This window comes from Mastacembelus armatus, chromosome 5, assembly GCF_900324485.2.
Source record: "Mastacembelus armatus chromosome 5, fMasArm1.2, whole genome shotgun sequence".
NCBI classification, from domain to species: domain Eukaryota; kingdom Metazoa; phylum Chordata; class Actinopteri; order Synbranchiformes; family Mastacembelidae; genus Mastacembelus; species Mastacembelus armatus.
Genome location: NC_046637.1, coordinates 9,799,836 through 9,811,961, shown reverse-complemented (window position 1 = coordinate 9,811,961; position 12,126 = coordinate 9,799,836). Strand labels below are relative to the sequence as shown.

At 38.4% G+C, this 12,126-nt stretch overlaps 1 protein-coding gene across 5 annotated transcripts in view; it reads left to right on the top strand.

Moving 5' to 3' along the window:
* Nucleotides 1-12,126, top strand: part of itga7 (integrin, alpha 7) — a 43,539-nt gene that overhangs the window by 28,775 nt on the left and 2,638 nt on the right. For 4 of the 5 annotated variants that reach the window (XM_026306867.2, XM_026306868.2, XM_026306869.2 and 1 more), the window contains 19 exons: nucleotides 2,491-2,698; nucleotides 2,954-3,150; nucleotides 3,250-3,338; nucleotides 3,488-3,615; nucleotides 3,855-3,950; nucleotides 4,089-4,150; nucleotides 4,459-4,628; nucleotides 4,942-5,091; nucleotides 5,524-5,639; nucleotides 6,305-6,491; nucleotides 6,690-6,764; nucleotides 6,936-7,015; nucleotides 7,137-7,214; nucleotides 7,708-7,810; nucleotides 8,012-8,209; nucleotides 8,431-8,547; nucleotides 8,783-8,896; nucleotides 9,455-9,553; nucleotides 9,858-9,983. In XM_026306867.2, coding sequence (XP_026162652.1) covers nucleotides 2,491-2,698; nucleotides 2,954-3,150; nucleotides 3,250-3,338; nucleotides 3,488-3,615; nucleotides 3,855-3,950; nucleotides 4,089-4,150; nucleotides 4,459-4,628; nucleotides 4,942-5,091; nucleotides 5,524-5,639; nucleotides 6,305-6,491; nucleotides 6,690-6,764; nucleotides 6,936-7,015; nucleotides 7,137-7,214; nucleotides 7,708-7,810; nucleotides 8,012-8,209; nucleotides 8,431-8,547; nucleotides 8,783-8,896; nucleotides 9,455-9,553; nucleotides 9,858-9,983 — 2,393 coding nt within the window. Of the gene's footprint in view, nucleotides 1-2,490; nucleotides 2,699-2,953; nucleotides 3,151-3,249; nucleotides 3,339-3,487; nucleotides 3,616-3,854; nucleotides 3,951-4,088; nucleotides 4,151-4,458; nucleotides 4,629-4,941; nucleotides 5,092-5,523; nucleotides 5,640-6,304; nucleotides 6,492-6,689; nucleotides 6,765-6,935; nucleotides 7,016-7,136; nucleotides 7,215-7,707; nucleotides 7,811-8,011; nucleotides 8,210-8,430; nucleotides 8,548-8,782; nucleotides 8,897-9,454; nucleotides 9,554-9,857; nucleotides 9,984-10,509; nucleotides 10,677-12,126 lie in introns of all 5 variants that reach the window. The other variant, XR_003295692.2, reaches the window with a different exon arrangement.

The following is a 12,126-nucleotide window of genomic DNA, read 5'->3' as shown; positions in this document are numbered from 1 at the left end:
CATTTCTCTAATTTGTTGTTTGATTGAAAGATGGTTGTCTCTTTGAATAGCAGCAGGGTATCTGTTCTGTCTGAAGATCTCTGTTGTTGTTGTTGTCTATAGTTTGTTGAGTCAGTATATCAGTCTGCATGTGTGTGTTGGTATGAAGCTTTCCAGGTGGCGGTGGTTTTCTGGTGATTTTACTCATAAGCGAGCGTTGTCAAACAAGCAGGACTCTACAGCCTCACTAGCAGCACTGTCATAAAACTCTTAGTCACACTGGTGCTTTGAGCTTAATGCAAATATCAGTATGCCAAAATAATTACAATTACATGTAAACATGCTGCTGTTAATGGCATATAATATGTTCCATGTTCACCCTGTGTAGCATAATACTGGTAGCACTAAACACAAAGGACAGCTGAGGCTTATGGGAATGTTAGTTTTGCAGGCAGTCGTCAGCTACACTTATGGTGGTGGACTAAGGTTTTTTTTTTTTTGATGAAAGCATTCCTAGACGATTAGTTATTGATCCATTAGTATTTACTGTCTGTGTCTAATGACCCATATTGGTCTGCTCAGCAGGACCAATTTATTGTTATTGTGGGGTGCTAGTTACTCTTCGCTAAGTATGTGGATCTGTTATGAATGTCTTTATTCACATGCCTCCAAGCCTGCTTCCCCTCCTACTCACCATACTGAGCTGTTTCCTTGACAACACTAATTCCCATATGACCTTTTAGTCTCATTTATAACTCACATGCTCCCATTGATGCTAACCAGATGATATGCCACACCTAGAATATGCATGCTTACTAAAATGACAGGGGCAGCAATGTAATTATTTCTTAAACTCCAAGTAAATCTGAGGTGATAGGAAATTACAATTTCAACTCTTTCCTATATCATGGTCACATACATAAATTACATACCCAAACTCAATGCAGAATATAAGCATTCTATTTCACCTACATTAAGGCCCAATCAAATGCTCTCCATAGATAATTTTCATTGTAGTTTTAGGTTAAATTGAATATTATAACTAAGCCAGGTTTTGTGGAGGATAATGCTAATATGTTTATGGTGAGAAAATACTGTCTGCACTTATAAGTTATTGCATATACTGTATATATTCCACATATCCTTCATCCAGTCAAAAGAATATTTGTGCTTAACATCTAACTCTACATTGCTTAATATGGTGAAAATAACCTTTAACTTATAACTCACATCAAACTACTGTCTCCATGGTGCAAGTCAATAACACAGAAACGAAATTGAATGTTCTGAACATTAAAATGTAGGGTAAGTATAATGTATTATAACTAAAATATATTGTATTTATGCTATCATTCAAGTGAATATTTGGAAAATACATGTGTACTAATGGACAATTATTGGATATTTTCTACCCCCAAACTTGCTGAATATTTTATTGTACATTGACACAGTGAGAATGCAGTGTCCAGCACATGACAAATACATATAAAACAAAAACATGACACCCAATGATTATAAAGAAATGTATGTCTATAAAAGAATTTAAAACCAAACAGATTATAAGGATTAAAACCATTGGCATTATTTTAAACCCTTTGCTGCAATATGCTTCCATTCCCCATTTAGTTTTACAGCAGCAGCGGGTAGCAAGCCTGTGTGGTAAAAATCCCCCTGTGTGGAAAAAGTAGCACCTTGTCTCTGTCTGTTGGTTTTTACCGAGCTGAGATGCAGACTGCTGCATTCCACACCTGCCACCCTAAAGCTGCTCACTGTTTGTCTCTGTTTTGTCTCCCCCTGCATGTTTACTCAGGACTAACAAATGTCCAGATAGAAAATGTGCCCTTTTCACACCCTCTGCCTGATTTTTTTTTTTTTCAAATGAATGAAGCAAAATGCATGAAGTTGCTTCTGCTTGGGTGAAATGTTTGATGTGCTGTTCATCACAGATTGATAAGAAAATTGCACCACAGTCTGGCTATGATGCAAACACAAACTTACACCCTACTGCCTTCCACTTGTTTAAGCCTTTGCTTTAGCTGATTTATATAAAAGTATATCCTCACATTCCTTCACATATGCACACACACACTTCCACAATAAACACTCACAAAAAGGAGGAGGCGCTTTAGGCGGTAAATCTGATTAATGTCCAGCTACTATGTTTACAGGCTGCCTTCACCAGAGACAGCCGATTCAGAGCAGGAGAATCATGAATCTCATGGGACAATAGGACAGGCACATACATTTCCTTGTGTAATCATTACAACTAGCATTTCTGCACACACAACCATTCACTCGCCTCTGAAAGCCTTCCACCCACAGAGACAGCACACGGAACATAGAACATCATGAGTTTGGCATAAAATCAATAGTCACTTAAGACACACATTTCATTAGTAAGAAGATGAGTAGAACATGCTACAGTGGAAGGAGATGAACCTCTGAGGCATATGGTCAACACTAACCCCTGACCCTCCCTCCTCCTGCACCCTGTTTTCCTTCTCCTCATAGGTTTTTCTGTGGACTCGGCCATGGGGATAATGAGCCTTGGGGAGCTGACATTCATAGCAGGTGCTCCAAGGGCCAATCACACAGGGGCCGTGGTGCTGCTGAAGAAGGACAATGTGTATCGGCTGGTTCCACAGCACATTTTCTGGGGGGAGGAGCTGGCGTCTTCATTTGGGTACTCGGTAGCTACGACTGATCTAAACCGAGATGGGTGAGGAAATAGTAAATGTAAAGATTGTCGTGATGGTTATCATAAAAAAGATGATCAGTGCTAGTTCAGATTATTCAATTATTACAAGGACTATTCAGGTTATTTACATATTTAACTAAAAGAAGAAATGCCAGATTATAAAAAGACTCATTTGGGATGAATAAAGTATCTATCTATCAATTACAACAGTTTTGTTCAAGTGACTGTAATTGAGATACAGTAATTATAATTCTCTGTTTCTGTTTCTGTGTTTAGCTGGACAGACCTCATTGTAGGAGCACCAAATTTTTTTGACCGTAAGGCAGAGATTGGTGGAGCTGTTTATGTGTACCTGAACCCTTTCGGGCACTGGGATGACCAGGCTCGACCCATCCGCCTCAACGGGACCTATGACTCCATGTTTGGGATGACAGTCAGTAATGTAGGAGACCTGGACCAGGATGGATATGGAGGTGAGAAAAATGTTTTCAGTCACTAATTCACACAAATAGATTTTTTAGTTTTACTAATAATTTTCACTTAGAAACCAACCTATCCTGCATCTGTTTAAGATATTGCTGTGGGAGCACCATTTGATGGAGATGGCAAAGTTTTCATCTATAGAGGCTCAGATGCTGGAATTGAGACAAAACCTGCTCAGGTGAGATTTTGTATACCAATAACCCATGAACAGTAGGAAGGAAGGACAAAAGAAGGATAACAATGAAGGGGTCAAATGAATATTAAAAAATGGATCATGAGACTGAATGTATGATAACTGATCTAATCATCAGTTTCTTCTTCCATCAGGTACTGGATGGTCGTGACTTTGATGTGAGACGTTTTGGATATTCCATATCAGGTGGTTTGGATATTGACAATAACCATTATCCAGATATTGCAGTGGGCTCCCTCAACGATTCAGTGGTTCTCTACAGGTGAGAAAAGTCATTCAGTTATTTACCCACCTTAGATAACAATACATTTTTTGTGAAACATGCTGGTACAGTTTTAAGCCCTGGACCTAAAGTTCAATTGTTGGAGAAATGAGGAACAATCAGTAAAGACACAAATCAAATTCAAGTTCAGTCATGAGTCTTAGATGTTTAGAATATTTTTGTTTTACAATAACTTACTTTCATCTAACTGCAAATCTGTGTTTACATGTGCCCCTCAGGTCTCGTCCAGTCATTCATGTGATCAGAGAAATATCTATTGACCCTCAGTACATTGATCTGGAGCAGTACAATTGCAAAGGCAGAGCTGGAGTGTGGTAAGAACTGACATAACATATTTAGCTAAACATAAATTTTTAAAAATTTATTATTTTAATCCACAATTTTCTCACTTGTGGTTGTAAAAACACAGATAACTGTTTTGTTACCCTCCACCATCTGCCTTTTCTTTTTAGCGTGGAGGTCAAAGCTTGTTTCACCTTTACAGCCCACCCAGAACACTACTCACCACACATGAGTAAGTTGCACCTCAGTTTTCAGTTTTTGTTCTTCTCTCTTGTGGCTTTTGATGTCACAGTCCACAGTGACAGAAATAACTTGCGTTTATCTTTGAAAATAACCTTATATGGGGAGTAACATTAGCCTTTACTATGATTACATCACAGTTGTGTAATACTATAGTCACTTAAATGGGGGCTTGATATATGTACTTAGTTGTGGGTGCCCCTGATGGACTCTTTAAGTGCTCTGTGTGTGTGTCCTGACATTTTTGTATTACAATCCTCCCTATTTTCTATGCACCGCTCCCATTTTACTCCCTTAAAGTCCTGGTGGTGCACTTTGAAGCTGACACTGAGCGCAGGAAGCTGGGCCTCCCTCACCGTGTCACCTTCCTGGGCCACAGTTCTCTTGAGCCCGAGTATACTCACACAGAAGAACTTGGGCTGCGTCGGCAGCGCCAACTTGAGTGCACCACTGCTATCTTCCAACTCCATGTCAGTAAATTGTATTTGTTCCTGTTGTCCAGATCTGAAACACAAATTTTTCATTGCAGACATAAATTATAAATTTTTAGATTAAGGTATTTTTAAACAATAATTTGTGTTTTTGGTCTTAGTTCTCGTCTTTGAATTTCCTTCAGTATCAAGACATGGATGTAAATGTTGCTTAAAAAAATAGATAAAGTTTTGCTTGACAATTTGTCTTTTTGTAATGTGTTTTGGTAGACAGATAACTTTTCATTCACACTATCTTTATGAACATTAATATAGTTGACCATTAACGTTTTTTTTTTTTTTGTCCATGCAGGAGAATGTCCGAGACAAACTGCGTCCCATCTCGTTGGCAATAACCCATACTATCAAGCCTGTGCCACCCCGCAGACACTCAGGTGCCAAGAGACTGGAGAAGCTGGCGCCCATATTGAGCATTTCCCCCTCTAATACACTGCACTCTGAGGTCTGTAACAAAAGGAAGCAGAAATTTTTTTTGGTTTGCATTGATTTTAATGAGCTAGTCCTGCCCACACATTACTGTATAAAGAAGTCAAGGCTTTATGTAAAACAACTGCAGTCATTTAGATTTTACTTGTAGTAGAAGAAGAAGAAGAAAGAAGAAGAAGAAAAATATGCAGAATAATGTGCAGGATTACATACGGTTGTAAAATGTTTCTCACTGTGATGATGCTTATGTGTACCTCTGTCAAACACAACATTTCTGTAGACAAGAGAATAAAACCCTGCATACTAACTTACGTTAAACATACCTTTCTACATAATTTCATAATTTCATAATTCATAATACATAATTTTGAAAATTTGAAAATACAAAGACAATGTGTTTTTACACTTACACACATGACGTCATGTCTGTCTCATGTACCCCATAAAGGTGAACTTCCTACGAGAAGGATGTGGCAGTGACAAAATCTGTCAGAGCAACCTGAGGCTGAGCTACCAATTTGGAACACGACCCCTGACCTCCGACCTCTTCACTCCTCTGCCGATGTTAGTGTCTGCCAAGCTATTGCTAAACTATTGTATTGTATTCATATAAAAGTACTGCAAATTTGTACTCAAGTACAAAACTTGAGTAAATAGATTTAGTAAATTCTGTAACTAACTAATGGTTAATGGCTTAATTAATGGTTATTGAATCATTTGTATTTCTTCATTTCTTTTTTGAATTCATTAAGCATTTCTTTGTATAAGAAATAATAAACTTTATTCATCCCCAAAGGGAAATTCAGGGTTTGTATTACAAAAAGGTTCCAAAAAGTCTTTTTGAATGTAACGAATAATAACTGTTGATGAGTTTGTCATTTTCTAACAATAATCCTGGTAAGCTCCATATCTACAAAAAGCTCCATTAAAATAGTGCTTGTGATTAATCATGAAGTGAAAAGACACAGTGTCATGTTAGAACAGGATAAACACTGTTCACAGGGAACATATTAAAGGGGACTTATCAGGAAGTTGTACCTTTGTTTTAATGTTTTCTCTTTTATAAAATAAGATTACTTGTCTTAAAATACAACAATTTTATGCTCTACTTTTACTTAAAATTATTTGTACCCACCTTTGCCTTGATTAGCTCTTTGTTCACTATATTATTGACACATGCAAATGCATTTCTTTTCATCTCAACCCCTGTCTTCTTTGCTTCTCTGTAGAGATGAGGATGATGTGCAGGTGTTCTCCTTGTCAGATCAGCGGCTGGTAGTGCTGGAGATCACTGTCACCAACATGCCCTCTAACCCCCTGTACCCTGAGGAGGATGGAGATGATGCTCATGCTGCTCAGCTTCTTGTCTCCCTTCCAAACACACTATCATACACCGGCTCCAGGGTCCCTCCTCAGGTATTGGCTAAGTAAACTCATGTGGAACAAGTCTTTTCGCTATTATAGGTAGATTAATATACCAGAGCCATTTATTTTAACTTATGGCAGAGAAAGGCACTTTAATAATAATGTAATGACAATGAATGATCTGGGTTGTGGAATTGTGCTCGTCAGTTTTTACTGATAATGTTTGTTTGATACACCTAATAACTATAGATGAGTTGTCAAGCAAACCAGAATGGCTCCCAAGTTGAGTGTGACCTGGGAAACCCTGTCAAACGAAATACGAAGGTAAGAAAACAGTCAAGACTCATCCGACTCTGAGAAGAGGATTTTCAGAGATAAACTATAAAACATTTTGTCATTAAAAATATAATATATGTAATATGTTTTAGTCAAAGTGTGATTACTTTGATCTTAACACTTGATGTCGGCCGTGACGTATGATTGTTTGCTCCTCAGCTGAAATTCTCCATAAACCTGAGCACATCGAACATCACCATTGAGACCACGGAGCTGAAAGTAGATCTCTTACTGACAACGTAAGCTCAAACATGATCTCTGACAGGGAAAAGTCCAAAGTCAAACCTCGATGGACTATTTTAAAAATAATCCATTGATAAACAATTGATGAACAATGATTCTTCATTGTTTTGTCCCCAGAATCAGTGAGCAGCCTGATCTGGGCCCAGTCACAGCATTTGCTAAAGTTGTGATAGAGCTCCCTCTGTCTGTCAGTGGGTGAGTAAAACCTGCACAGCAACCTCTTCATCTCTGTCTTTGGAAAGGTGTTTTATTCCCTATATTTTTCATTTGGCTTTAAGGCTGTTAAATCATCTTATTCCACTGCAGAGTAGCTCTGTATTATCTTGCTCCAACTCCCCATTGAAGCTGGATTATATGTTACATTGAGGGAAATGTTGTATTTAAAGGCCAAGTTCAGTGTTTAAATGCCGGAAAGATTTCAGTTGCCTTGCACATCAGTTTATTGAAAAGTTCAACATGATATTTCTGGTATTGTTGGAAACAGTATTTCTACCACACTAAAAATTTGTTTCTAAGTTTGAATGATTTTGAGCAACTTTACAGTCACACATTAAACACAGAAAAAATAGACAGTCCTGTTTTTGGCTAAATTAATGTTCAGTTTAAACAGTAAATAGCCATAATGTGTGAGTTGTGTGAGTACAGATTCAAATGTCTGACACACCGACGTAATCCTGTGTTTCTGTAGGCTTGTTCGTCCACACCAGCTGTTCTTCAGCGGGACAGTGAGGGGGGAGAGTGCCATGACTAGTCTGGAGGACATTGGCAGCCCTGTGGATTTTGAGTTTGTGGTGAGGAACGAGTGAGCGTGTGTGAAGGATGCGTGTGTGGGTCTTTTTTTCTCTCTGTGTGTATTTTATTGCATGTGGACACATAGGTTAGAGATGTATAATACATTATGTATAAAGCAAGAGACACGTTTTAATATAATCTGTTGCTCAAGCTATGACATATTTCTACTGTCACTCACAGTATGTGTTTTTTTCTGTCAGGTTGTTAACCCTGGGCAAGCTCTGCAGACACTTGGTTCAGCCTTCCTAAACATCATGTGGCCTTATGAACTGGCCAATGGGAAATGGCTCCTCTATCCAGCCAACCTGAACTTTGAGGGTCACCCAGCCACACACTGCACTACCACAGGGGCCTTGAATCCCCTGAAGCTGCAGAGTTCTTCAGCTGTCAATGACAGGGTAAGATGAGTAGTTAATTTCTCTCTCCAGCAGGCAAACCTGCATCCTCAGGTTAAATTCTAATTTATCATATTTTTGTTACTAATAGAGTTGATTAGGGTCAAAATAATACAATACAAAAGAAAACCTAATTTTTTTGAACATTGACTTTGTTGCTTTTTCATGAAACATTCCAAGTGATCGATCAATTTCTGTCTGTGTGACTGGATCAATTCTGCCAGGCTGGGAGAAAACGTCGCTCACACCCTGAGGAAGAAGGCCAAGTGAACACAAAAGGCAACATAGGACGAACCACTCCAGCTGTAGCAGCTTCAGAGAGACGCAAGTCACTCAAACTGGTAAGAAAAGAAAGGAGAGAGAAGACAAGAAGAAAGAAAAATAAAGGCAAAGACAGATGAAACAAGGAGTTTTTTGGTTTCCTGATGAATTATATAGAAAAATGAATACTCCTAAAATGTAGATGCACAAAAGAAAAGCTGCAGAATTAGTCTCTTTAGAATTTTTGCTGTACTTACTTATGTCTGCCTCCAGATCAGTAGAAAACACTGTGCTCAATTGTTACTTTTCCTTCAGGATTGTCTCTTGGGGTCGGCACGCTGCGTGTTGTTTCAGTGTCCTCTCCACAGCTTCTCCGGTCAGGCTGTACTCAAGATCCACGCCAGGTTGTGGAACAGCAGTTTCATAGAGGTAACAAAAATCCTATCATCATTACATCAGCAGCTTTATACATATGCATTACTCTCAATCTCACCTTCAGTCCAACTGTTAGAGCTGCTGCTGCTGGCAATCACACTCATTTAATTACAGTATAACATGTGAATGAATGAATAACTACAGCAAATGCAATTACAGAATGATTAACTAGAGATGGTGGAAAGCCTTGTTACTATGGGAGTCAACATTTTGTGAATACAGCTGTCAGACGCAGGTGTGGGTTTAATATTCAGTGAGAGATTCAAGAATGTATGGTACAGCACCATGCTTCTTCTTTCCTTAAGTAAAAAAGTTTTTAATATGTTGTTTTTCTATTGTTGAACTTATTTCCACATCAAGAAATCTATGCAAACCTTATTACTTTCAACTTTCATTTCTTTCATTTCAAAAATATGAATCTTACCCCCAAAATTTTGCACATTATTCATATCATAGTGTAACAGGTTCACCCAAAATCTATGATCATGATTTATTTTGACATCTAGATTTATCTGTGTGTATGTATGTGTGCGTGTGGTTTCTGTCCCTCAGGAGTTTCCAGCAGTTAGTGCACTGGAACTGCTGGTCAGAGCGAACATCACTGTGAAGTCCAGCATCAAGCACCTGGTCCTCAAGGATGCCTCTGCACAGGTACCCAGCACAGTTCCGTTAATGCAAGGCTGTAACTTCCAACAAGAAAAGTTTACAAATCTGTGCTACAATCCTATCTACTCCTAAGTTGCAGAAGCCTTACATAAACCCAGTAAAATGCTGCTAGTGTTGCATACTCAAACATATTCAAAAAAACGTTTTATACATAGCAACATAACTAAATGAATGCATTTTTAATCTGCGTAGTTCGTGAAGTAGAAAGTACTAGACAAGAAATATGCAAAGTAATCACCTCTAGCATCATATTACGTTTGTTTTAATTTTGCATTGCACCCTCCTCCAGGTTCCAGTGATGATCTATCCTGAACCTGGTCTTGCTGACCAGTACTGGATCCCCTGGTGGATCATCCTCATAGCCGTCCTGGCGGGCATCCTGCTGCTGACTCTACTGGTCTGCATACTGTGGAAGGTAACACACAGAATACCTAACTCTTGTGTACTTTGATTACACACCACTATACAGCTTCTTACTGTATGTTTCACAGTGCTCAGCCCAAAACACTGAGTATTTTGTTATTAATCTTCAAGAGTGCTAAATTAACACAAACACTTTCTGTGCCCCCATAAGACTCTCTTTATACTGCAGCAACATTAAAATAAGCAGTTTAGTGACCTGTAAAACATCCTTATAGTTGCAGTGACTTTATTCATGTCACTCTACTTGCCATTACTCTGGCATCTTCTCATCACTAGACTCTAGTCTAGTTAATTCTATCTTTGTTTTGTTCCATTTTATAATAATTTTATTCCTTCCAGCTCACTCTCATTTCTTCCTTTCCTCGTTTTTGTGTTTATCCTCTGTGTCTCACCACCTTCGTCTTATTTTCTCTCATTTTCATCTGGGAACTATCTGTCTCTTCCATTTCTCATTGTTTTCCCATTTCCTCCCCCTGCCCTTCATCTCCCCACCTCTTTGTGGTGATCTGTTGCCCCAGTGTGGGTTCTTCAAGCGCAGCGAGCGGCGCCGACACTATGAGACGGAATACTACCGCGCCCATTTGGGGGTCCAACCCTCGGAGGCGGAGAAGCAGGCAACAGAACTATAATATTAAAAAAACATTTCAGTCTGGCCTGTTCTCCCCTCCCCGTCTCCCTCCAAGCGGTAAAAATCCTCACCACAACCCGCTTTTGTTCCTCAACCCACTCTCGTTTGGCTGGTGGTGTTCATTACAGCATGAAGCATTAGCACATTTTGGTGCCAATGATCAACAAAAAATACACAGATGTGATATTATAGTAATAATACCTGAGATTGTGGGTATTCGTAAAAACCCAGCTCCCCCTTAATGCTGCTGTGTTTGCATGGTCAGATTAACCTCCTAATTTAAACTAATCTCGATCTGAAATGGGAAAATGAATCATTTTGATTAACAATTACATGAGGCCAAATGCAAAAAAAAAAAAAAAAAAAAAAAAATCAGTCATTTCAGCCTCTCCCCTGGAAATATTTCCTGGCTTACGCAGTCTTTTAAGATCGTAATTCAACATCTTCGAGTTTTTGGACTGTTAGGAATATAAATATTTTACACTGGGGAATTGTGATGTTGAAATGATTAATCCCTTGCTGAAGTAAATAATCATCAAATTAACTTTTAATGAACATAATTAGTTCCAACCCCACAGTTCTCTGTGCTGGGATAATACTAGTTTGCTTCAGTGTTTCTGTATGAAATACTGTGATTACCCTACACAAAAACAAGAGAAATTAAAAAATAATTAAGGTCTTAAAAACTGATTTTGACACATGACCTAATTAAAAACATTTTCCTTTATTCAGCATTGTGTTCTGCATTTAACATATGTCTACTGAATGCCACTCAGCCAACTCTGCTTCAGGGCTGTGAGATGCCTGCTGTGCTGTGGGTTGTGCCTCTGCTATTGATGTTACAGTATAATTATATGCACTCGTTCAGTCTGGCACCAGTCTATAAAGACTTATGAAGTGCTTGTCATGTGTGTTCCAGTCTATTGACACTGCTTTTCAATCTGCATCTCAAGATCAGTTAGCATTTACAGACAACACGCCTTACACTCTGTCCATGACACAGTTGTCTCTCTATTCATTTGAAGGCCAGAATGGCCAGACTGTTGTGGATCTGCACAAAGATTCCCGATCAAACTTTTCATTGAAGTTTTTAAAATGCATCTCTAAAATGCATATATTAAAAGAATTTTCACTCTTTCAAACTGTTAAATCAGAAGCTTAGTAATAGGTCTCAATATCACTGAACGTGAATGTGAACAGTTCCATTGATTTGCACTGCAGCTAGTCATTTATATTGTTTGTTTGTGTAATTGTTTAGTTGTTTGGTTAAATGTTTATGAATTGTGCGTGAAAGGGAAAGAAAGGTTTTAGAAGGACACCCTGACTACAAAGTGAAATCAAATCAGATTAAATCAAATTTTCAAGGTGCCAGAATGAACTTGTCATTAGAATCAGTTGTTCCATATATTAATGTGTGCAGATTTTCTTAAAAGCATTTTGACGACGTGTTAAGACAGATGCTGAATTAGTAATGTAGAGCATGTGGATATGCTTTTTAATAAAAAGT